This window comes from Phaseolus vulgaris, chromosome 9, assembly GCF_051622355.1.
Source record: "Phaseolus vulgaris cultivar YP4 chromosome 9, ASM5162235v1, whole genome shotgun sequence".
Lineage (NCBI taxonomy): Eukaryota > Viridiplantae > Streptophyta > Magnoliopsida > Fabales > Fabaceae > Phaseolus > Phaseolus vulgaris.
Window position 1 is genome coordinate 32,927,903 of NC_143506.1, and position 24,954 is coordinate 32,952,856.

The window sequence follows — 24,954 nt, forward strand, 5'->3', positions numbered from 1 at the left end:
TGCTAATCGGAGTCCTAAGAATTTATATTGAATTAAAAAAATTAGTTACAATAATATTTTATAGTAATATACAAGTGTGTTCCATTTGAAGTACCTGAAACCTCCACCGTGTTTTTCACATTAGAGTATATGAATTTTTTCACTTGATAGTAGACTTCAAAAATGGATTGGATGGACGACTGGGTTGTCCCAAACTAGTGTCTGATTTGTCAAGTCCATTCTTCTTTGATGACTTCGTAGAGGGATCATATGATGGATGAGGAGTCTGTTCCACCTGACGCATGTCTCCCACCTTGTCCCTTGTTTCTTCCCCTGTCTGCTTTCCCTTCATAGTTTCATTTACCATTGCAGTTCTAATTATGCCAGCTTTAGCTACCTCTTGAGTTTTGTGTTTCTTTATGAATGATGGAGAAGATAATTCTGATGATGACATAGTAACTGCATTTAATGTTTCAGTTCGAGTTGGGGCCTTGCTTCCGTTATGAAGAGCATCAGCTTTAATGGGTGCAACACAGTTTTCTTTGATCTTGGTTCCCATAGCTTTTTCTGCTTCATCCAGTAGCCTTTCCTGTTTTGAACATGCAGCAATTACAAGGTAAAGATGGCAGTGAATTGGTACTACCCTTTGTTTAAACTGTACTTTTGTTAGGACATAAGAGGCTTACCTCCAATATGCTGCTGAACCTTTCGGCCAAGTTTGGAAGTTTCAGAGCAGTAACAAGTTTTATTGCACCTCTCACTGATTTTTCCAGAGTCAAAAGTTTCACAAGTTCAGTAGCTCGCACAAGCTTATTGCCTGAAATATCCATAAGGGCGAGGCATGATTACTTTTCACTTTCACAATTGAAGCCATACAGAGTGGAATGAAAAACAGACGCTTATGAACTCACTGTTGCAGCATGATGCTATTAGCCTCAGTATACATTTATCCTGCGCTGCTTCCAAATTGAAAGCATCGTCATCAAGTGAAGTAGTGTCCAGACCTAGAGATGCCATTTCTTCCATTCTTCTCTGAACCTGGATGTAACATGTTTACACATTCAGGTATTAGATAAAACTGATAAAGACAACTCAAACTCAGGGTACAAGTGAAGTAGAAATGAATCAAGACTGATGAAAGGCTCGCTAAAAGAGAGTGATGATCGTCAAATTTGAAAAGGGTATGAGAGAAACAAACCAAAAAGAGATGCAAGTTGTTCATCATAAACTCGTTTTCATGGACTTCAGATCCCAAGTCAGAGGAAGCAAGGGGAAGTGAAAGACTCAACGGAGTGAGAACTGGCTTAGGCATGACCTATTATGAAAGTGAATAACAATTAATTATTAGTTAAAGAAAAAACGAGAAAAGCAGAATGCATCAAACTGTTTAGTAGTCTTGTACCTGAGGGAAGTCATCAGGCTTTTTGCATACCACACAAAATACCTTGCTTGCATTCAACCCCGTTACCCAGTAGTTTTCTTTTGAATTCTCTTTTAAAGCACTGCACATTGGAAGTTTAATAAACAAAATCAACAAATCTCAGGCATAAGAATAATAGGCACATCAAACCAGTTCATATGGTTAAACGATCATTGAACCTGAAGAGTGGGACCCATCTGCCACCAAATTGGCTCGTATATGATCTTAGCACACCCTATATATTATAATTACCAAATCAGCTAGAAAAACACGAAGCACTCATAAGCAGAGGGAATAAATATCAAATATCAACAGTAACTACAAACACAATTAATACCTTCGAATCGTATGAACACAGTTGGCCTTCCTCGCTAAACCCAAACCAACTTAGGGATGAACCAGGAGATATTGGCATGCGACCTTGAAGGAGTTGGATCCCTTGAGGGATATTAAATACTATAAACTCTAGCATCTGCATGTTTAAGAATAAATATATCACTATAGACACGAACAGATAGTATCATAATTCATGAAGTTATAATGTTTTTATAACCAGATGACTGACTATGTTCTCCGAGTTAGATAGCCTTTCAAAAAGTTCAAAAATAAATACTAAATGAAACCTCAAAATACCGAACCAACCTGATCATTTGAGGAAAGGTAATCAAAAGCATGAGTGACAACTGCAAGCTTCTCATTGAAACCGGACGCAGTCAACACTGGTCCATCTAGTGAAAACACATGTTTCTGCAATAAAAACGATTTAGAAGTGCGCACATACTTCACAGGACGAGTACAGATCGTCATAAGTTAAGATCACACAAAAAAAAGTTTAAAATTCAATAAGTTCACACTTATCAACCCTTTAAACCTATAGACCTTTTATGTTCGGCTATTGAAAATAAATAAAAAACATGTAAATAAGATATGATGAATGTGCAAGCAACCTGCAAACCACCATCAGAAAAGATGCGAAGGTAGTTCAAACTAGTTACTGCAGCAACCCAAGCAGCGCCAAGTGCAACAACCTTCACTTCTTCTCCTTCAAAGCGCATAGACCACTGCAAAAATTTTAAAGAGTGAGAATATGGTAAGATTTCACATCATGCTGAGTATTAATCATAGGATCTGGAATGTTGCCTGTCCTAGTAACAAAGCAAAACTAAAAGTAATGTAATTAAATATCTTCTTTTATATACATTTTCTTCTATAAAAATAATCAGTGAATTTTTCAACTAGGTTAAGCAAGTAATCTAACCTCGCTATTGTTGGCCCAGCTACTAAATGGGCGATACATGAGGGTGCTCATGTTCTTCTCCCCCTTACAAGGATTTGCAAAGACGCCCCCATTCTCACTCAATGCTGCCATTGTGAATCCAAAATGATCAGTCATTGAAGGAACTCGTGGAGTGCTTCCAGTATCATGAAAATCAATCTGTGACAAAGACATGCCAACTCATTAATCTATGCTAGAATTGATTTTATTAACTGAAATTTACAAAGGGATGATGGTAACCCAGATGAAAGCTAAGCTTGAACTATCAACACTTTTTATGCATTGAATCACCTCAATATGGGAGTATCCATCGTGTTCAATAGAGGTTATACATCCAAGCATATTGTAGCATAAGAAACGTCTTTTCCCTGGCTGCAAAGGAGTAGATCCTGGTTGAAATGCCTCCGGCATCTTTGCCTTAGATGTTACCATGGTGCCTTTAACTCCCAGATTCTTACTATCCAAATTTTCCTTGCTTGATCGATTTCGTTTATTGTGAGAACCAACCTTCGGATACAATGCAATTTCCTCACATTCATTCTCACCTAAATTTTCCTCACTCAAAGAATGTTTACGCAATCTTTTCCTGCTGGTTGGCTCAGACTCCTCATTACTATTTTCACCAATATCACTCAAGCTTCCACTTGCACTATTTTCACGATCCTCCTCATCAAACAAAAGAACCCCATTGCTCTTGTATTTCACAGGTATATCCTCAGTTGGGGACTTCATAGACGAAGGAATAACATTGTCCCAAATACCATACTTCCCCATAACATCCACAACAGCCAAAGCGTTTCCAATTGGCTTCCACGCCATGCAACACACTATTTCATCAAACCTCTGTCTGTCAATGTCCTGCTTCCTACTAACATCCCAGATCAGAACCTGCCTGTCTAAACCAGAGGTAGCAATGTACTTGCCATTGGGAGACCAACACAAGAAACATATTGGCCGTATGTGATCTCCTCTCAAAGAAAACAACTTCTCAGCAGTGTCCCTGTCATACATTACAACATCATTTTTCAAACCAGGAACGGCTAAGGTCTCACCATCAGGACTCCAGCAAAGAACATTCATAGCTGAAATATCTAGTCCAGTGTCAGGAGCTATGCCTTTGAGGTTATGAATGATTTTCCCAGACTGAAGCTCCCACAAAATAACAGTTCCAGTTGAATCCATAGAGGCTAAGTATTCCCCGTTAGGGTCAAAAGCCAAGCCAGTGACAGACCCTTTATGTCCTTTAAGAACCCTAGTAATGGTACCATCAAATGTATTAATAAGCTTGATACCCTCATCATCACCAGCAGCAGCCACCATGCTCCCTGATTTGTTAAATGCCAGGGAGCGTATTGGAAGTGTAAACCTTGTAATGTTTCTCTCAAACTCTCCACCTGCCAAGCATCAACCCTAAAATCCATTAAAATCTAAACATAAAAACAAGTGTCTAAAGTTTTTAAAACAATGGCAAAACGAGCATGAAATTGAGTTAAGTGTATCGGGAAGAGCTTATGAAAAAAACTGTTTATAAGCTGTATTAGTCATATTTAGAAAAAGTCTACAAAATAGCTAAAGAACTTCGTTTAACTTATTGAATAAATCCGTATTAACTTGTGTAGCTAAATGTACCCTTAACATATAGGGGCCTTGTACCAGTCCAAAATGCAATTGGTCAATCTTTTTTTTGCTGGATCCAATTCGTTCAGTTCTACTACTGGTAAGAAATAAAATATTCAGTTACTCACTAACCACAAGAAGAAACGTTTGGGTAAAATTTATAAAAAATGAAGTCTATTGTAATGCCTTCACATACATTTCTAACCTGTTTTAGTCCCTAAAATTTTGAATGGTAGTGATTATACGCGGGTGGATGAACTAAAATGACTAATTTATAAGTGTAACGCCTAAAATGCAAAAAGATTGTATAGAAATGAGTAATTAAACCCAAATAAAAACATCCTGGAAGAAATTACAAGAATGTTGTATGCCATACACAATTTGAAATAGTAGAAGTCCATATTCAATTGAAGAAATGTTGTTGCTTAATCCAATTGGTTCAGTTCACATTGACGGGGTTCAAAGAGAAAAGAATAGAGTACCGGGGAACTTGTAGAGTTTGACGGAACGATCAATGGATCCGGAAGCGAGGCAAGTGGAATTGGGGCTTAGAGCCAAGGCAGTGACGCCGTCGCGGTGGTGGCGGAGGATTTTGGGAGAGATGGAGGGAGAAAGGGGGTCGTGGATACAGATGGAGATGTCGGAAGAGGAAGCGGTAACCAAATGAGTGGCTTGCTGGTCCCACAGAACGGAGCAGAAAGACGCGCGCCCTCCAATGGCACCGTGTGCCTCCCTTAACTTCACCGACCGGACCTTCATGGCGCCTTCCTAAACGGTTCGCTTTGGCGCGAAAAGGAGGAGGAAGAAGAAGAAGAAGAAGAAGAAGAAGAATGAGGTTTAGTTTGAGGGAAGTGAGAGAAGGGAATGAATCTAAATATAAACCAGAACCCTCAACTCAAGCTCAATTCTTTTGGGCGCCAAAATAGGGTTTGTGTTTTTGGAACTTGGCGGGAGTGATAGTAACTATTTTTTTTACAAAGAATTGGGCTTCGCTTCCAATGATCTCCAACATAGGCTTCGTTATGGGGTTTAGGGTTTATTGACTTCTAAATTATGAAATCAAACTTGGGAATGGTATTCAGATTATATGATCTATAATCAATTAGTTTTTTATTAATTTCAAAGATAATTATAGAATTTGAAAGTTAACATTAATGACTTTTGCATTCTAAAATACAAATTTCAATGTGTAATCTAAAATAATATAAAATTTGTATTATAAATTGTCCAATTCAAAATACAGTATACTGTGGATGGTAAAATCTAAAATAAAAAATTGTATTTCGAATTACACGAAATTTACCATCTAAAATAAAGATTTGTATTCTGATTATACCGTCTAAAATATAAATTTGTATTCTGAATAATAGAATTTGAAATCAATAATTTTAGTAATTTTGAAAATACAGGGTGAAGGAGGAAAACATAAGGGTGCAGGAAGATATTATTGGATTTGTTTCAAATATTTTGGGCTTTTATTTTTAGGTCATTGGCTGCTTCTTCCTACACCTCCATACCTTCTTCTCTCACCTCCATAGATTTTCGTATTTTCAAAAATGTCCTTCTGTAATATTCTGGATTACATAATCCGGAAGTCATTTTTCAAATTTGTAATTAGCTTTCGGATTATATAATCCAGAAGTTTTTTTCCAGATTATATAATTTGGAAGTCTTTTTTAACTTCGGGATTATGTAATCCATAAGTCTTTTTTCAAATACGTTTCCGGATTACATAATCCGGAAGTTATTCTATGGGATGGCACAAGAAGGATAAAAATGTATTTTCATGTTGTGTATGGAGGTGCCAGAAGAAGAAATGGAGGCGCATGAAGAAACAGTCTAGGTCATTTTGTTTTTTGTTTTTTGTTTTTGTTACTCACCACCATTGTTTAGGCCCAACGCACGTTTTTATATATACACCAGTTTTGCTATTTTAAAAAGACGCTCTGGTCCCATTCATTAGCCTAGCACGTATCTTTATATATAAACCAATATTGTTTTTTAAAAGAAAAAAGCTCAGGGCCCATTCATTCGGCCCATAATATTTTCTATTGGCCATCCCTTTTCATTTATACACCCACCAGTTTTTATTTTCTTTTAAAAAATGTTTTTGTTATTTGCCATGTGTTTCTTACATATAGAGTCACCAAAAAAAAATTAAAATTAAAAATAAATAAAAATATAATTTTGGGACTATGTTTATACACCCAAATAAATTTTAGATACTTGTATCACTGCATACCTCATCTCATTTAATTAACTATGAATCTTTGAAAAAAGTATATGAATAATTACGCATCATCTCCTATCCAATACATTTTTTCTAAAATAAATATGTTTTTTTTTCAAATAAAATTTACGTAAACAATCAATATTATTGATGAATAGTTTATTAATTTGTTTACTGTATAATTCATAAAGAGTATTAAGCATAATCTTTCTCAATGTCATATACTACAATCGGCATAAATTATAAAAAACCTAAAATCCTACAAAATATTAAAATTTCAAAACTAAAAATTATTAACAGAACGAGTAGTTTTGGTGAGAACTATGTAATTCATTATTTTCCATTGTGAATGGAAATATGTAGGAGTAAGTTCAATAGTTCACTTTTTCAAAACAAAATTATCCCTTAGTATTATATAATTCCTTGTGTTTCTATTGTGAATAGAAATATGTAGGAGAAGGTTAATTCTAGTCGGGTTTAGGGTTTACTTTTAATCAACATATATTTTATCTTTTAGAACTACCTAATCCCTAATTTTCAATTGTGAATATTATCTTTGTTTTTTTTTATGCATTTTTGTTTTTTTTTTGAAAAAATAAAACTTCATGAAAACCATTTTCATCTTGTATATTTATTTTAAAGTACAGGCTTAGAATAAGCATTGTAGGTCTTAAGACCTTCCTACATGTAATCGGCTATCATATCCTAAATATGGTTTCACAAACTATTTGATGGAGGAGGGCCAAGTACACATCACCATGGAAGTCAAGACCCAAGACTAGACCGTGATGAGCGTCTAGACTCAAGAAAGGAGCGTCTAGGACATGATGAAGGGAGGCTACACATGGAGCGTCTAGGATGAGGCCTAGACCGTCTAGGACCTATTACAAGGTCAATGGCTAAGCACATTCACGCCCAAATGGATCTAGCCACGGATGGAAGAGAGAAAACCTTGTATATGTTACATGGAGGCCCATTAGGGGTGGCTTAGTAATTAGTGTAGTGTTAGAAAGCACAAACTTGTCTTATATGTGATTTACCCTAGATTTTGTGCACATTCTAGAACTTTAGCACACATGACCGACCATGTGGTCCATGTGCCATGTGCCTTCTCATTTCCATTTCATTTTGCTCACATTTCATGTGTAATTAGCTTAGGATTTACGGTCTCCTTAGCCTATAAAAGGAGATGCCTAACTCTTGTATTTTTAAGATTAATGAGAGAAAAGTTATGCTGCCAACATTGTGCCATACTTTGCTTTTCCCTAGTTTCTAGGATCTAATCTTCATCTTCATCACCTACCATAGGGCTGGCCGAACCTCCCTCTTTCCATACACATCATGCACCTTCAAGATCACCATAGCTCCTAGGAGGATCTTGCACATTTCAATCCATAGCTTCCGCACCCTTGATCATGATTCCGAGAAGAGCTCCATGAATTTGCCATCATTTGGTATCATGAGCATAAGTTCTTCAAAGATGAGTAGTTCTTGGTCTTTTTCATTTTGAGTTCTTCTTTATTTCATGTTGTTCATCTTGTTTCCATAATTGTCTTGCTTTTTTTTAATTTTGCTTTGATTTGGTGTGCTATTTGGAGATTCCAATCGGTGCACTTTGTTCAATTGATCTTGAACAATCCTTGTGCAATTTGTGATAGGATTCCATACACCTTTGAGTTGTTGTTTTTCTTTTAGGTATTTGAGTCTTTATTGTAATTTTATTTGGTTCATTTTATGCTCTTTCAGTCTTTAATTTCTGAATCTATATGTGTTTTGTATAGTCATGTTTTTCCAAATTGTCATCAAATCTTAAGTAGTACTTTGTTTGGCTTATTTGTTTCTTGATTTTGGTCTAAATACTTGTTTTGAATTTGCTGTGTTTTGACTTTTGGTGCCTTTTATTTTTAGCTTGAGTTCATATTTGTGTTTAGATCTACACAAATTCCTTTTTCATCAATTCCATTGTGTTTATCTTTTGGTCTCTGGCTGTTTTTTCCAGTTTTTACATAATCCCCTGTTTTACATACTCTGTGCTGACTGTTTTGTTTCAGAAAATTATTTCCCTACATAGGAAATTTTTGATTCTCTGGATTATGCAAGATTGAGGTGTTACAGAAAAGACAAAAAAAAATCAGCTCAAAAGAGTCAATAGAAAAAAAATGATAAATATTTTAAAAACAGTGTGCAAATCTGGGCGCTACAGTTGGCGTAACTGAACACTGAATTTGAAAAATTTATTAAAAAAAATGGTTCATGCGTTTGGAGTGAAACCAACGCCAGATTTTAGTTAAGATCTTGAATATTTGGCATATAAATTTTCAGAATCAAATCTTAAGGGGGCAGCTCAGCATAAATCGGGGAAAATCACGTTCTCTGGCCCACAACAATTTTTCAGTGGTGCTGTTTTTTGATTTTGAAATCTATTCTAGTGCTATTCTTAGGATTCTTTTGTGTGCCTACCTTTATTTGAGTACCTTTATTTGCTTGTCTAATATTCTTGGAACTCTTTCTAGTTGTCACAATCTAACTCCATTTGTGTGGTACTGTTTTTCTAATTAAATTGTTTCTTGCTTTCATTCTTTGGCCTCTAAAATTTGGTGCTGGAATTGATTCTCAATTGGTGCTTATTTGAGTGGAAATTTGACTTGAGTAAGGTCTAGTCTTCTTGATAGGTGCTGGAATTGGAGAATTAAGTCCTTAATTCTAAGGGGAACAAGAGCAAAGGCAGAAACAAATACTTCTCAAAACACCACAAACACTTGGAGGGCCCAACAAGAAAAGACAACCAAGGAAGTGCCAATAGCAAAAACAGGATCAACAAATGGAGTTTTCTTAATTTTCTTTGCAACTTAACTTGTGTTAATTACTTCTTTAATTACGTGATTAGACGGTGAGTGTGTCTTCAAGGGCTCCAAGTGTTCAAGAAGCCTCACCTAGGGCCGACTAGTATAGAGTTTACTAATTAGCAAATTGTTAATTGTTTTAACTACATTTCCTTGCTTAATTAGCTACGCTTTTCATGTGTGATACCTTGTTTAAGCTTTGTTAATTTGTCTTGCTTGGTTAATTAGTTAGCTTGCATTGTTTTCTTGCATTAAAATCTGATTTCTCAACTTAATTGTGTTCTAAGTGGTTTACTAAGAGAAAGCTTTGTGTGAAGACATTGAGGGATAGTTTTTGGCTAAGGCAAATGCTTGGTATTTAAGTAGTCCTCTGTGACTCACCTCCCTTACCTGGAAAACTACCTTCTTTGACTTTCCTAAATTTTCTCAAGGTAAAATACTTGTATACACAAAACTTTAGCCATGTCTTCTTCTCCTCACTCTCCAAAGTCTATTGAAAGTGAAGTAAAATCTATAAAAACTCTTTTGAAAGAAGTTTCACAAGCTATACAAATGATTTCTTTTAGACAATTGGAGAATGAGACTAAAATTAATGAGTTGGCTAAAGCCCAAGAAAAGAAATCACAAAAATCACAAAAATCAAAGAAATCTCATACTCATGCATCTAAGAGTAATGAGTCTCTAGGGGAGGGGAGCCTTAGAATCAATGACTATTACCAACCACCCCCTAGAAGAAATAGGCAAAGGGAACAAGAGGGGCCAAGGGAGGTTAGAGTAGACCTACCTCACTTCCATGGTAAAGAGAATGTAGAAATCTACCTAGATTGGGAGTGAAAGTAGAACAACTCTTTGCTTGCCATAGGGTGAGTGAAGAACGTAAGGTACCCCTAACCGCCCTTAGTTTCCAAGGGAACGCCATGTATTGGTGGAACTCTCTCGAAAGAGAAAGACATCTTCATAGGGAACCTCCCATTAGATATTGGAATGACCTTAGGGGAGCCCTAAGACGTCGCCACATACCTTCCTACTACCATAGGGAGTTGATGGACAAGCTCCAAAGACTCCAACAAAAGAACATGAGTGTGGAAGAGTATAGGCAGAAAATGGAGCTCTACATGATGAGAGCATCCATTAGGGAAGAGGAGGACACCACCATAGCTAGGTTCCTTAGTGGCCTATCACTTGAGATAAGAGATAGGGTAGAACTCCTACCTTACCAAGACTTGAATGACTTGGTTCAACTTTGCATTAAAGTTGAACAACAAATCTTGCGCAAAACTTCAAGTCAAAGGGTGAGTTCCTACTCTAGCTTTTATCCCAAGAAAGAGTTTAGAAGGGAGGGTAGTACATAAAAAGAAAAACAAAAAGAACCTACCAAACCCTTAACCAAAGAAACCTCCACTCCACTCATCTGAGCTAGAGATGTTAAGTGTTTCAAGTGCTATGGTAGAGGGCATGTGCAAGCACAATGCCCAAACCAAAGGACTTTGTTTCTCAAGGGTGTAGATGAATACACTAGTGGCGAGGATGAGCCTAGTGAGAGAGAGGAGGGGGGAGAGGATGATAGGGTAGCTCCACTAAAGGGATAATTGCTTATGATTAGAAGAACCCTCAACAATCACCCTAGCATATCATAGAAACACAAAGAGAGAACATATTCCATACAAGATGCAATGTTTTAGAAAACATATGTTCACTCATTGTGGATAGTGGATCTAGTTGTAATTGTTTTAGTGCTAGAATGGTGGAAAAGCTTAATCTACAAGTAGTTCCTCACCCAAAACCTTACAAACTTCAATGGATTAATGAAAATAGGGAACTAAGTGTAGACAAGCAAGTGGAAATCAAGTTTTCCATTGGGAACTACAAAGACAAGGTTTTATGTGATGTAGTGCCTATGGAAGCTTGTCACATCTTATTAGGGAGACCATGACAATTTGACAAGAAAACCTTGCATGATGGTCTCACTAACGAGATTTCCTTCACCCACAAGCATAAGAAATTTGTACTTAGTCCTTTACCACATTCTCAAGTGGTGAAAGACCAAATACAAATGAAACATAAGAGGGATGAGGAAAACAAAAAAAAAAGCGCTAGAAAAGGAGAAAATCCTTAGGGATAGGAAGGCGTGGGAGAAGAGTATTCCTTCCCACAAGGTTGCTCAACAAAAAAGCCTTTTGAAAACGTTTTGGAAAATTTGCTTCTTGTTGAACAACCAAACCTTGTCTTTTGTAAAGGAGCACTTACATGCACTGCCACAAGTAGTGAACTCATGAATCTACCTTCTCCAATAGAAAAACTTTTAAGTGAATTTGAAGATATATTCTCTAATGAGGGGCCTATTGGACTCCCTCCCATTAGAGGTATAGAACATCAAATTGACTTCATTCCGGGGGCAAGCTTACCAAATAGGCCCGCTTATAGAACAAACTCCAAGAAAACCAAGGAGATAGAATCACAAGTTCAAGACTTATTGGAGAAGGGTTGGGTTCAAAATAGCCTAAGCCCTTGTGTTGTACCTGTCTTGTTGGTGCCCAAAAAGGATGGAAAATGGCGCATGTGTTGTGATTGTCGAACAATCAACAACATCACCATCAAGTATAGGCATCCAATCCCAAAGCTTGATGATATGCTTGATGAATTACATGGGTCAACCATATTCTCCAAAATTGACCTTAAAAGTGGATATCACCAAATTCGAATCAAAGAAGGTGATGAGTGGAAAACCGCTTTTAAGACCAAATTTGGATTATATGAGTGGTTGGTGATGCCCTTTGGGCTCACTAATGCCCCTAGTACATTCATGAGGCTCATGAATCACACCTTGAGAGATTTTATAGGTAAATATGTAGTAGTTTATTTTGATGATATCCTAGTGAAGACCATCTAAGTCACCTTAGGGAAGTTCTTCTAGTGCTTAGGAAAAATAGCCTTTTTGCCAATAGGGATACGTGTACCTTTTGTGTAGATAGTGTAGTTTTCTTAGGTTTCATAGTCAACAAAAGGGGGGTGCATGTAGACCCCGAGAAAATCAAAGCCATCCGCGAGTGGCCCACTCCACAAAATGTAAGTGATGTAAGGAGTTTTCATGGGAGAGCTAGCTTCTATAGAAGGTTTGTGCCTAATTTTTCAAGCCTAGCTTCTCCTTTGAATGAACTTGTTAAAAAAGATGTTGCATTTTGTTGGAATGAAAAGCATGAGCAAGCCTTCCAAAGGCTAAAAGCTCAACTCACCAATGCACCAATTCTATCTCTTCCAAATTTTTCCAAAACTTTTGAGATAAAATGTGATGCATCGGGGGTAGGCATAAGTGCTGTATTGTTGCAAGGTGGACACCCCATTGCATATTTTAGTGAAAAACTCCATGGTGCCACCCTCAACTATCCCACCTATGACAAAGAGCTCTATGCTCTTGTGCGAGCCCTAAAGACTTGGGAACACTACCTTGTGTCCAAAGAATTTGTCATCCATAGTGATCACGAGTCTTTAAAATATTTAAAGGGCTAACACAAGCTCAACAAGAGACATGCTAAATGGATGGAATTTCTTGAACAATTTCCTTATGTAATCAAATACAAGAAAGGAAGCACCAATATAGTGGCCGATGCTCTTTCGAGGCGGCATACACTCTTTTCAAAATTGGGTGCCCAAATTCTTGGATTTGATCACATAAGAGAACTTTACCAAGAAGATCAAGAACTTTCATCCATCTATTCCCAATGTCAACATAGAGCGCAAAGAGGTTACTATGTGTCCGAGGGATATCTTTTTAAAGAGGGAAAACTTTGCATTCCCCAAGGCACACATAGGAAACTCCTTGTCAAGGAATCACATGAGGGGGGACTCATGGGCCATTTTGGAGTTGATAAGACTCTAGACCTTTTAAAAGCAAAATTTTGTTGGCCACACATGAGGAAAGATGTCCGAAGACATTGTTCTAGATGCATATCATGTTTAAAAGCAAAGTCTAGAACAATGCCTCATGGACTCTACACCCCTTTGCCGATTGCAAACGCTCCCAGGGAAGACATTAGCATGGATTTCATTTTAGGACTTCCTAGGACTGCAAGAGGCCATGACTCTATCTTTGTGGTAGTGGACCGTTTTAGCAAAATGTCTCATTTTATTCCTTGCTACAAGGTAGATGATGCTCAAAATATTTCTAGACTCTTCTTTAGAGAAGTGGTGAGACTTCATGGTCTCCCTAGAAGTATAGTATCCGATAGAGATCCCAAGTTTATAAGCCACTTTTGGAAAACTCTTTGGGGCAAACTTGGAACAAGACTACAATTTTCAAGTTCTTGTCATCCTCAAACGGATGGCCAAACCGAAGTAGTCAATAGATCTCTTGGGACTATGCTTAGGGCTATCATGAAGGGCAACCATAAATCTTGGGATGAGTATCTTCCACACATTGAGTTTGCTTACAATCGAGTAGTTCACAAGACTACTAATGCTTCTCCTTTTGAAGTAGTATATGGTTTTAATCCTCTCACACCCATGGATTTGTTGCCTCTTCCTAATCCACAAGAATTTGTGCATAAGGAAGGAGTAATCAAAGCTGACTTTGTGAAGAAAATGCATGAGAAGATTAAACTTCAAATACAACAACAAAATGAGAAGTACACAAAATACAACAATAAAGGGAAGAAAAAAATAATTTTTGAGGAAGGAGACTTAGTTTGGCTTCACCTTCGCAAAGATAGATTTCCAACTCAAAGGAAGTCCAAACTAAGTCCCCGAGGTGATGGACCCTTTCAAGTCCTCAAGCGAGTCAATAACAATGCATATAAATTGGACCTACCTCTTGAATATGGAGTACATGACACTTTTAATGTAATTAATCTTTCTCCATTTGTAGGTACCAATGACGACGAGGACGAGCTGGATTTGAGGACAAATCCTTTCCAAGGGGGAGGGGATGATGGAGGAGGGCCAAGCACACATCACCATGGAAGCCAAGACCCAAGACTAGACCGTGATGAGCGTCTAGACTTAAGAAGGGAGCGTCTAGGACATGATGAAGGGAGGCTACACATGGAGCGTCTAGGAGGAGGCCTAGACCGTCTAGGACCTATTACAAGGTCAATGGCTAAGCACATTCACGCCCAAATGGATCTAGCCACGGATGGAAGAGAGAAGACCTTATATATGTTACATGGAGGCCCATTAGGGGTGGCTTAGTAATTAGTGTAGTGTTAGAAAGCACAAACTTGTCTTATATGTGATTTACCCTAGATTTTGTGCACATTCTAGAACTTTAGCACACATGACCGGCCATGTGGTCCATGTGCCATGTGCCTTCTCATTTCCATTTCATTTTGCTCACATTTCATGTGTAATTAGCTTAGGATTTACGACCTCCTTAGCCTATAAAAGGAGATGTCTAGCTCTTGTATTTTTAAGATTAATGAGAGTAAAGTTATGCTGCCAACATTGTGCCATACTTTGCTTTTCCCTAGTTTCTAGAATCTAATCTTCATCTTCATCACCTACCATAGAGCTGGCCGAACCTCCCTCTTTCCATACACATCATGCACCTTCAAGATCACCATAGCTCCAAGGAGGATCTTGCACATTTCAATCCATAGCTTCCGCACCCTTGATCATGATTCCGAGAAGAGCTCCATGAATTTGCCATCACTATTTCTTTTTATTTTTCCATAGTTTTTTGTAATAAACTATGGTGGTGACTTCTCCAGGTTTTTTTAAAACGTTGTCCCATTGTGACCCCGATTGTGACAGGTAGCATTTAAACTTATATTTGTAATTGTGATATTGAGGTATGATACAAAAAAATAGTCAACAAGAAAGAAAGACACACATGTGTTGTTAGAATGTGAAAAGGGCATGGTAGTTAAATCGAGATACAAGTAATGTATCGGAGAGCTGATTTTTTGTATCGTGAATCGTAAGATTCATAAACATTAAAAAATATAACATATAATTAAACACATAAGATATGTAGAAATGCAAAGATGCAATTAATAACAAAAGAACCTCATATTTCATTTTGAGTGTTGTATCTAAATATATATACCACACAATTTCAACAACACAACCTCAAAAAAGAGTGTGGTTGCTGCATAAGATTCCTATAACCAACCATGGCTATATGTTACTAAATTTTTTTTACATTATAGTCATTCAAAAAATAAGTGTTGTTGTTGCTGCTATTACATAATTACTGTTTGTTATTGCTTCTACTTGTACATACTAAACAACCTCTAACAAAAAAATATTCTATCCTAATCATTCATATTTTATCATCTTCCTCTCCAACATGTACATCACTCAAGTCATCTTCATCTTCTATTAAAACTTCTTCTTGAAAGTCTTCAATTTCTTCCTCATCTTCTACTATGGATTTTCCACTTTTATTGATCTTGGTAATTAAATTTCTATGACCTATATTAGCGAAAGAAAAACAAATAAATTTGAATTAGTTATAGTTTGTTGAATTTTCATTTCAAGTTCTAAGTTCTAAATAAAAAATAATTACCTATCTTCCTTTTCTTGCTTGGAGCTCCCTCTTCAACATCAAAACACTCATGTATATCCATCCAAGAGGAATCAATAGGCAAACACGGATTTTCTTTTTCAGTCATCATCCGATTCAATATCTGACAAACATATGGGATCATAAGTTTCCCCCTTCTCTTCTCTACTCTTTTGTCTCATCTCAAGTTGAAGATTGTACTTCACATACACAGGAGCATTTAATCTTTGTTGTTCCAATCTATTTCTTCTCTTAGTATGCACTTGGTCAAATGTGCTCCAATTCCTTTCACATCCTGTTACACTACATGTGAAGCTCAAAATTTTCATGGCTACCTTTTGTAACTCTTTACCTTCTCCCCCATAACTCTCCCACAAAAGAGCTGTCAAAACAAAAATGTATTCAACTGTAATGTAATTAAAAGTTTATAAATCATACAAGAAGTATAATGAGTAATTTAGTTACCAGGTTGTTTCATATTTCTAGTATCTATTGCAATGTTCATTCCAAAAAGCCCTTTAGCTCCCTTAAACTTCTCAAGTTGTTGATCTATTGCAACTCTTGTTCTTATATCTAAAACTATTCTTTGAAATGTCTCATATAAACCAACCAATACCTCACTATCCGGATTGAAATTTGTCATAGCGATATCTAACAAAATAAAAAATAAATTAATGAGAGCAAAGAATATAGTGTTACTTAGTAGGAGAAATTTAGAAGTAATTTAGCTTACCTAGGTTTGAGGTAATAGGAAGCTGCATGGAGAGACCTGTGTAGTTGTAAATTCCACCTAGTGTCAGTAATTTTCCAAACTTTTTTATATCTTGTTTCTTGCTTTTGGAAATTTTTAGCAATTTTCTCTTTAGCTTTGTCCATTGCTTCATAAATATATGTCGTGGATGGTTTTGCATCACCATCTACAAGCCTCAACACTTTTACAAGTGGATTTACACATTTAAGGCAATATGTACTAGATCTCCAAAATCTTCCATCACTTAACACTAGATTCATGACTTGTTTAGCCTCATTTTTAGTACCATGTGGACTAGTAGCCCATTCCTCTCAAGCAAACATTGATCTGAGATCATTTTTTTTGTTTCTTAATACAATTTAATGTAAGATAAGCAGTAACAAAACGTGTGACAACTGGTCTTGCTAATTCCCTTCCATTAGAATGCTTCCTATACAAATTAAGAACCCATGTGTGCCTATATATGTAAGTGGTAACTTTCTTTGCATTGTCAATGGTATTGTAAAATACCGGATGCTCTCCAATATCCTCAAGAATTAGATAAAGACAATGAGCTGCACATGGGGACCAAAATAATTTGGTTCTTTTTTCCATTAACATTCTTCCAGCTGCCACAAGGTTAGAAGCATCATTTGTAACTACTTGGACAACATGCTCCTCTTCAATTTTATCCACTATGTTGTCCAACAATTCATACATTTTTGCCCATCCTTTATCACATCACTAGTGTCAATGGATTTCAAAAAAACAGTACCACTTGGACTGTTAACAAGAAAATTAGTGAGTGATATTCCTTTTCCATCAGTCCAACCATCACATATCAATGTGCATCCCCATTTCTCCCAATCACTCTTATATTTTTCTAGACATTTTTGTACCTTATCCACTGCTTTTTTTCAGATAGGATACCCTTACCTCATGATAAGAAGGAGATTTTAAACCTTTCCCATAGTCTCCACCCGCCTTTTGCATCTGGATGCAAAGAGGGCTCCTAACAACATTAAATGGCAATGCATTACCATAAATACAGTTGCAAATTTCTTGAATTACATCTTCTTTGTTCTTGTAAGATGCATTGATTGTCATTTGTTGCAGATCATTCTTTCTTACTTATCTTGTAACTTCACCACAATCCAAGTTCATCTCCTCTTTCTTTTTTCCTTTATCTTCCAGTAGCTTCAAAAAGATTGTCTTCACCTCATTTGGAACACTGCAACAGGGGATAACGTCTTTCTTTGTTCCATATGATGTTTCATCCTTGCTATTCCACCCCAAAAAGTATGAGAGTAAAACCTACATTTTACTTGTAGTCTATTTGTTGGAAGACTTCCACAGTACTTCCATGTAATGTCTGACTCTCATTTTGTTTTACTCATCTTAATAAATGAAGACAGCAACAAAAAGCCTCCCTTAAACCTCCCTTGTTTGCTCTTCCTCCATAATAAAAAAGGTTATTTCTGCCTCCGACAGTTGGTTTTGTTCGCTGCCATTGTCGCGAGTTTCGTCGTTGTTGCTGATGTCGTTCACACCTTCAAGCTTATTCGTTGCCGTTGGAGAGAAGAAGGACGCCGTAGTTCTCATTCACAGTCGCTGTCATCGTCGCAGTTGTCGTCGCAGTCACCATCGTTGTCATGACTTGGTTGTTGTTGGTCGATGAAGTACGTAGGGAAGAAGAACAGAGAAGAAGAACGTTTGAAATGATGCAATGATGCACTGCTTCGCGGGTAAATTAAAATTAAGGTTTTTATTTATAAAAGGTTTTAATTTAAAATTAGGGTTTTCATAAAATAATTCAAATTAAAATTAAGATGTTTTAAAAGCAAATCACGACACGTGCGATTCATATCACGATTCGTGCGATTTGTATCACGATTCCTACAATTCGTATCACGATTCGTACGATTTGTATCATGATTCACACGATACAGCTACGATACGGGAGCAAAAACGATTGTTCTTACGATTCGTATCGTGGACACTCGGAATCGTATCGTATGGTACGATTCGTATCGTGAATCGTACGATGCTTATTACCATGGAAAAAAGTGGTAAATATGAGATACAAAAAGGAAGCATAACTCCTTACAAGTAGAATAAAAAGATGTGAGTATCCACTTAAATTGTGGGGTAAACTAGTACACAATGGAGGAGGGTGAATTGTAAAGGTAATATGTGAAATTGACAATCATGAGTTGGTTAATATATTAGTAGGTCATTGATAGGTGCAAATTGTTCTTAGTTATTACATTGATTTAGGCACATAGATTGGGTAAAATGAAGAGAAAATAATATAAAATTTAACTTTTTTTCTACATAGAGTGATAATTATAATGCATTGTATAATTATAATTTTATGTTGATGAAATATTGCGGGCAATGGTGGGAAAATAACAACGAATACATTGAGGAGACAAAGTAGAGCATCCATTGAGCACACACATGAAGCATTAAGTGGATTGATGGCAGAGAAGGCATGCAAGAACAGTCTCGAAGCGGTAAGCACCCTAAAGAAGCGTTAAGTGGATTTGCGCCAGAGGAGAGCTTAAGCTGAAGAATTGATATGTTGAGCGAAGACATGAAGCGCTGAGCGTAAAGAAAACCCTATGACCAAGGAAAGCTAATTCGTTGGGTTAAGCTGAAGAGGAGTTGAATGTATAAAATCCAAAGCAATAAGCCTTTAGTGGCTAATTACTTAAGCTTGTATTGTCTTGTATTCATGAACATGAGTATCTAAACTCCTTTTGTTTGGATTGGATGGCAATGTAACACTTTTGCCCTTTGTTATTTATAAATGCATGTTTGTTTGATTTTATTTGATTTGATTTTGTGCTTGATGTTTGATATGTGAGGGATCACAATTATTGCCTTTAGAAGTTGAATGATATTGGAAAATACATTAATCTTTTGAACTAAATCAAATCACCCAAATATTTTAATGTTTGGAAAAGGAATTGAAGTGTTTGGCATAAATTGCTCCATCATTAAGGCAAAATTAAGCTAAGTCAAGGGATTGATTATGCAAAATTAAGCTAAATTAACTTTTTTTTACCTTAAAGAGTATGGACTTAAACCATATTTCATTTATGGTTAATTGAGTCCTAAATAGTTACAAAGTTTATTCAATCCCAACATTGTATCAACATGAAAACTTCTCCCTTTTGCACCTAGTTTTAACTTCAGATAATTCATATTTTGTTTAATTCACTATCCTTCACAAAACTTTCTATGATTATATTCACACTTTATGAAAATCACATTTCCTATGGTTACAACCCCTCTTATCTATTGTACTACAATTGACTCGGTCCACTTGTCGAGAAAAACCTCATCAGTCATCTATATGTTGGTAGATTAAACCTGATGAGCATTACGTGGTTTACATGACTAAAAGCTGAGTTAAGTCAACCAACATTTTACTTACTTTTAAGGAGAACAATAAGGATAATATGATCACTATAAAACAAGTGTACAATTTTAGTTATACGATAAATGCCTAATTGTAGTAAAATTCATAGATAAAAAGACATGTAAATTAGGAAAAATATGTACAAATATCAGTAAGAAACATGACAAAATACTCCAACCATAGTTCCACATGAAGGAGATGAAGAAAAAATGGAAAATTCAGATAATTATGCAGAAAAGTGCATAAAAGAAAGTAAACAGGGATGAAGCTTCAAAGTTAATTCGCCCAGTGCATGAAGAATGGCTCAGCAGATTGAAATTACTCAAAACTCTAAGCGCATTTGTATACGCTGAGCGAATTGAAGCTAGTATAATCAAGGAATTCCATAGACAAAAGGGCTGAACAAAGACCAAATGGTTGAGTGAATAGAGTCCTTAACCACAAAGAAAGCCAAAATTCACTCCAAAAGGGCTCAAGCCAAAATTGCACCAAGTTTGGGATTAAGAGGATTTTGCTTGGAGCCTAAGTCAAGCCAATCATACCTCATGACTAAGATTTGGCAGTTCTTGGAAGGATTTAGAGAAAATCCCTGACAAATCCCTAAATTTGGAATCTCAAGAAGCCTAAGGATTAAAGATTGAAGCCCAAAAAGAATGCTTAAGGATTAAGAAAGTCGATCCGCTGAGTGGATTGGCATGCGCTAAGGGAATCAATAATCTCCTTGAATCCCTACAAATCCTAATTCTAAAATCTATAAATAGGTACCTTGAGGTGACATTCTAAGCATTAAGAGGCCTCAAGACATCAAGAGGTATTAAGAAAAAGCCTATTAAGAGGTAATTTAGGTTAGGAGGATCAAGTGGGATCCTCAAATAGGCTTATATAGAGAGGTTCTATTGGTTTAGGCTCAGAGAGTCTGAACTTTAGAATCTAATAAGGTAAAGAAGGCCAAAGCCTCAAAAGAAGTGAAGATCAACCTTTGGAGAAGCGAATCTATAAGTCAAGTTGGTCATAAAATTCAAGGATTCGTGTTTGTTGTAATTTAGCTTCTCATCTTGAACTTCACTATAAGATTTTATTATAAGTTGCTAAATCTATCTTGTTGGGATTGGAAGACAATGTGATATTATGGAGTTATTGTTGTTTATATATGCATGTTTCTCTTTTATATTTAAATTCCTTAGGTCTAGTAGTGCCCGTAATGTTCAATGGTGAAGAACGACCATTGGTTTCCATAGGGCATAAAGGAGACTAGAAAGTGATTTCATGTTTTTGAACCCTATTTAGTCAGTCATAGGATTCAATGGTTGTAGAGCACGAAGTTGAGCCTATGGTGAACTATTCCATCTTAATACAGAGGTAACTCATAGCAATGAATTATAGCTCTAGATAACCTTGTGCAATGGATCAACTTGTTTTTGCTAAAATAGGAACATGGATTTTGAATAAAACATCACATTTATTAATGACAATAGCAAAGGAAAGCACAAAGTTATTCCAATTCCAACATTTGTGTTATATTGTTATTTCTCTACTTCACTTGTTTGTTTAATAATGCACCTCTCGATCTAAATATTGAGCATTATTATTATAATTATTATTACTATTAGTGCTATTTACAAATATTATACAAAAATTATTTCCAAAGCACACATCATTTCATTATAAAAGATAATTATACTTTGATATCATTAATTCTCTGTGGATACGACAACCATCAATTGTACTACATTTGACTCGATCCATTTATTGAGTAAAAGAGTGAGACTTGTCTGAACTAAAATTGAATTTAACACACCCATTCAACCAGTATACATATAGGAGATCATAAAGAGGGTTGAGAACTAAAATGCAACAATTAATGATGTTGGAGTGTAACATGTTAAAACAGGAAAATATACAATAAGGGAGGGTTCAATAATGTATCGCAGACTTCTGAAAAAAAATCGCAATTCAATGTCTAAAAGTATATAATCAAACACAATTTTTGGCTTGATAAAGACATTGTCAAAAGATTTTTGCAAATCTTGTTTTAGAAGGATTCTCCTTCTTTTCTTTAGGTGTAGATAACACGCAAAATGACATAAATAAAGGTAGAGAAGAAATTACTATGATATTTTTATATTAGTTCATTTGTTAATGGAAACTATGTTTAATTCCTAATCAATGTGATCAAGTTTCACTAAAGCATATTATTGATAAGTGCAAAATTTCAGTAATATTTCATATTAAAATGTAGACACTTATGAGTATTAATTGTTAAAATAAGTATAAAATAACCCCTAATTTATGAGTTTATACCCTTTAGAATTAGGAGTAATCTATTCAAACGGTTATGTATTGAGGTGATATCTAAACATAATATTTTGTTCGTGATTGATGATTGGTATTATTGTTTTGTTTGTAATGTTTGGTTTACCATGATCTATAATCTTATATTTGAATGGAAAGTACTTCTAAGATTTTAACCTAAATGATAATGCTTAACATATTTGAATGCTAGGAATAGATTTGAAATGTTAATTGCTATAAACGTCTGATCTTAAGGATAAGTTGCTTTTATAAATATGCGAGGAATCGATATTTAGGAAACATCTTAATAATTTTATATGCGAGGAATTGATATAAATGATTTTTATACAGGCATCAATATCAATCAAAAGACACAATATTTTCATGCTAATCAAAATACAAAAGAGTGAGAAAGATGAAATTCAATCCATATTTTTCCAATTGAAGCAACAACTTTTTGCCTTGTTTTCTTGTTGATCATTGTTAGCAAAACAAATCCCAACAAACTTTTATTATTTTGTTTTATATTTAGTGAATATTTTACTTGATTATTCAACTATTCCTTATGGGTTTGATATTCGTCATTAGGAATACGTTATTACTTCCGACAACGCAGTGCACTTGCCGTAAAAAGTCATCAACTACCACAAATTATAACTAAGTATTCTTTAGACCTCAGTCACTCCTAACTAAAACCAAAAGTATTTTTTGGAACACAGTCACTCCTGACAAAATAACTTTGATAAACAAAAAGGTATAATTTAAAATATCACAAGTTTCACTCACTAAAATAGAGTTAATACCTTAAGACGACTACAAGTACACCTTTATAGATTACTTGCAAACACAAACAATGTGTTATTTGCAAACACAAACAATATGTTATTATGATAAAAGAAAAGTTACTATAAGATTTTTTTATCAATTTCAATATTTTATATATTTGTTTTCATCTATATTAAGATGAGACTTTATTAATAGTATGACTGTTTTTTTTTTTCATTAAGGGTTCTATTTTTTATTTTTCTTTTTTTTTATTTAGTACAACAATTTTAGTTCTATTAATTTTGTTTAAATTTTGTTAATAAGTAAGGTAATTAAACATTTATTCGGTGTTTAGTAATTGTCAATATATATATTAAAAAAATTAACATTAATATACAATTAACTTTGAAGAGAGAGCCCTTTACCCTAATTTTTTTCTTTGTAAAATTAAAATCTTAAAATATAGTGACTTTTTTAAGATTAATTGTATATTAATGTTAATTTTTTCTTTTTAATGTTGTTGTATTAAAATTGTATTTTTTTCTTATTGTATTAAAAATAAAATATGTCGATATTTACTATTGTGAATGGACTCTTTACCAAATTTGTAAATGGATCATGTCATGCCTGGTAGAGGATTTTTCATAACGTTTATTGTTTAGTTTATTCTAAGCTATATTCAACTATTCCAAAAAATTAACCAAAATTCTTCTAAATTAAAATTTTGAAATACATTCAAACACGAGCTTTGAATTTTGAAAATATTTTCTTGAAACTATTCATCAATAACTAAATCAAAATCATAGTTTGATATTTCTTACATTAAAGATAACTTTTACTTGTTCTTTCAAATTCGAACTATGTTGGAGATCCCACATCGTCTAGAGATAAGAGTATTTCATTGTATATAAATGGGTGCAAATCTCACCCCATGAGTCGATTTTATGGGGTTGAGTTAAGTTTAAAGTTCATTGTGTAATAAACTACAAATTTTTTATGGGATCTTGTCTAATTTCTTTTTAGCTTTGTATAGTTTGACAATTAAAGTATTCTTATGATAGAGTTTCTCAAATGGTTATTGAGATAAGGTTTTGCAAAATGCTATATCTGTAGATTTTGTAAGGTTCAAAGTGTTATTCTTGTAATAATTTTTGTTTTTGTAAGTTTTGTAAAACTTAAAATTAATAGATTAACTTAATTGACATGACTAAATAATTAAATGCAAATCTATTGTATGTTTTCATATTATAGTAAGTTGAAATCTTAAAAGAATAATTAAAATTGGTTTCAACTCACAAAATGCTTGATCGTTAGATTTTTATTTATTCAAAGTAAAAGAAAATTGATGGTAAAATACATGCCAAAGAAAGGTTAGATAACAAAATTTGGAAAATAATAATAATTGAGTGATTAAATATACCATTAAACATACTAAATAAAAGTATGATTAAATATGTTTTTTTTTCATATCTCATATTACAAATATAATTTTGTGTTACAATATAAGAAAAAAATATTTAATCCATAATTTGTTTTTAAATGATTTATCCATGATTTAATTGAAAACACAAAAATAATCAAAATCTGATTCACTAGGCAGCTGCAGTAGTTGATAGTCCATATCCCAGAGTTAAAATGTCACAAAATCTTCACTTAAAGCTAAAGAACTCTCTTAAGTTTCCATCCAAGTATATGTCACTAGCCCTGCACATTTAGGAAGAGTTCTAAGCAAGAATCATTGACTTTAACCTAAAGTTTTGGACACAACACGTGGCAGCAACTCAGTTAAGGTTAATTAATTAACTTAATAATGATAGTGGTGAAGCGTGGTTAATTAAGAGGAACACTGTTGCTGATAATCATTAGTGCAAAAGCA

The 24,954-nt window shown here is 34.9% G+C and overlaps 1 protein-coding gene and 1 pseudogene across 1 annotated transcript; both read right to left on the bottom strand.

The window, feature by feature from the left end:
• On the bottom strand, nucleotides 1-5,347 carry LOC137820768 (transducin family protein / WD-40 repeat family protein). Its single transcript, XM_068625011.2, has 12 exons — nucleotides 4,775-5,347; nucleotides 2,967-4,069; nucleotides 2,658-2,834; nucleotides 2,347-2,460; nucleotides 2,042-2,146; nucleotides 1,737-1,871; nucleotides 1,579-1,634; nucleotides 1,382-1,481; nucleotides 1,178-1,294; nucleotides 891-1,017; nucleotides 666-796; nucleotides 1-568 (listed from the first exon to the last, which is right to left on the bottom strand). Exons 1-12 carry the CDS (start codon nucleotides 5,049-5,051, stop codon nucleotides 140-142), a joined length of 2,871 nt encoding a protein of 956 aa, XP_068481112.1. The 5' UTR covers nucleotides 5,052-5,347; the 3' UTR covers nucleotides 1-139.
• Nucleotides 5,348-15,621: 10,274 nt separating this feature from the next.
• LOC137822388 (uncharacterized) lies at nucleotides 15,622-17,991 on the bottom strand (annotated as a pseudogene).
• Nucleotides 17,992-24,954: the final 6,963 nt, after the last annotated feature.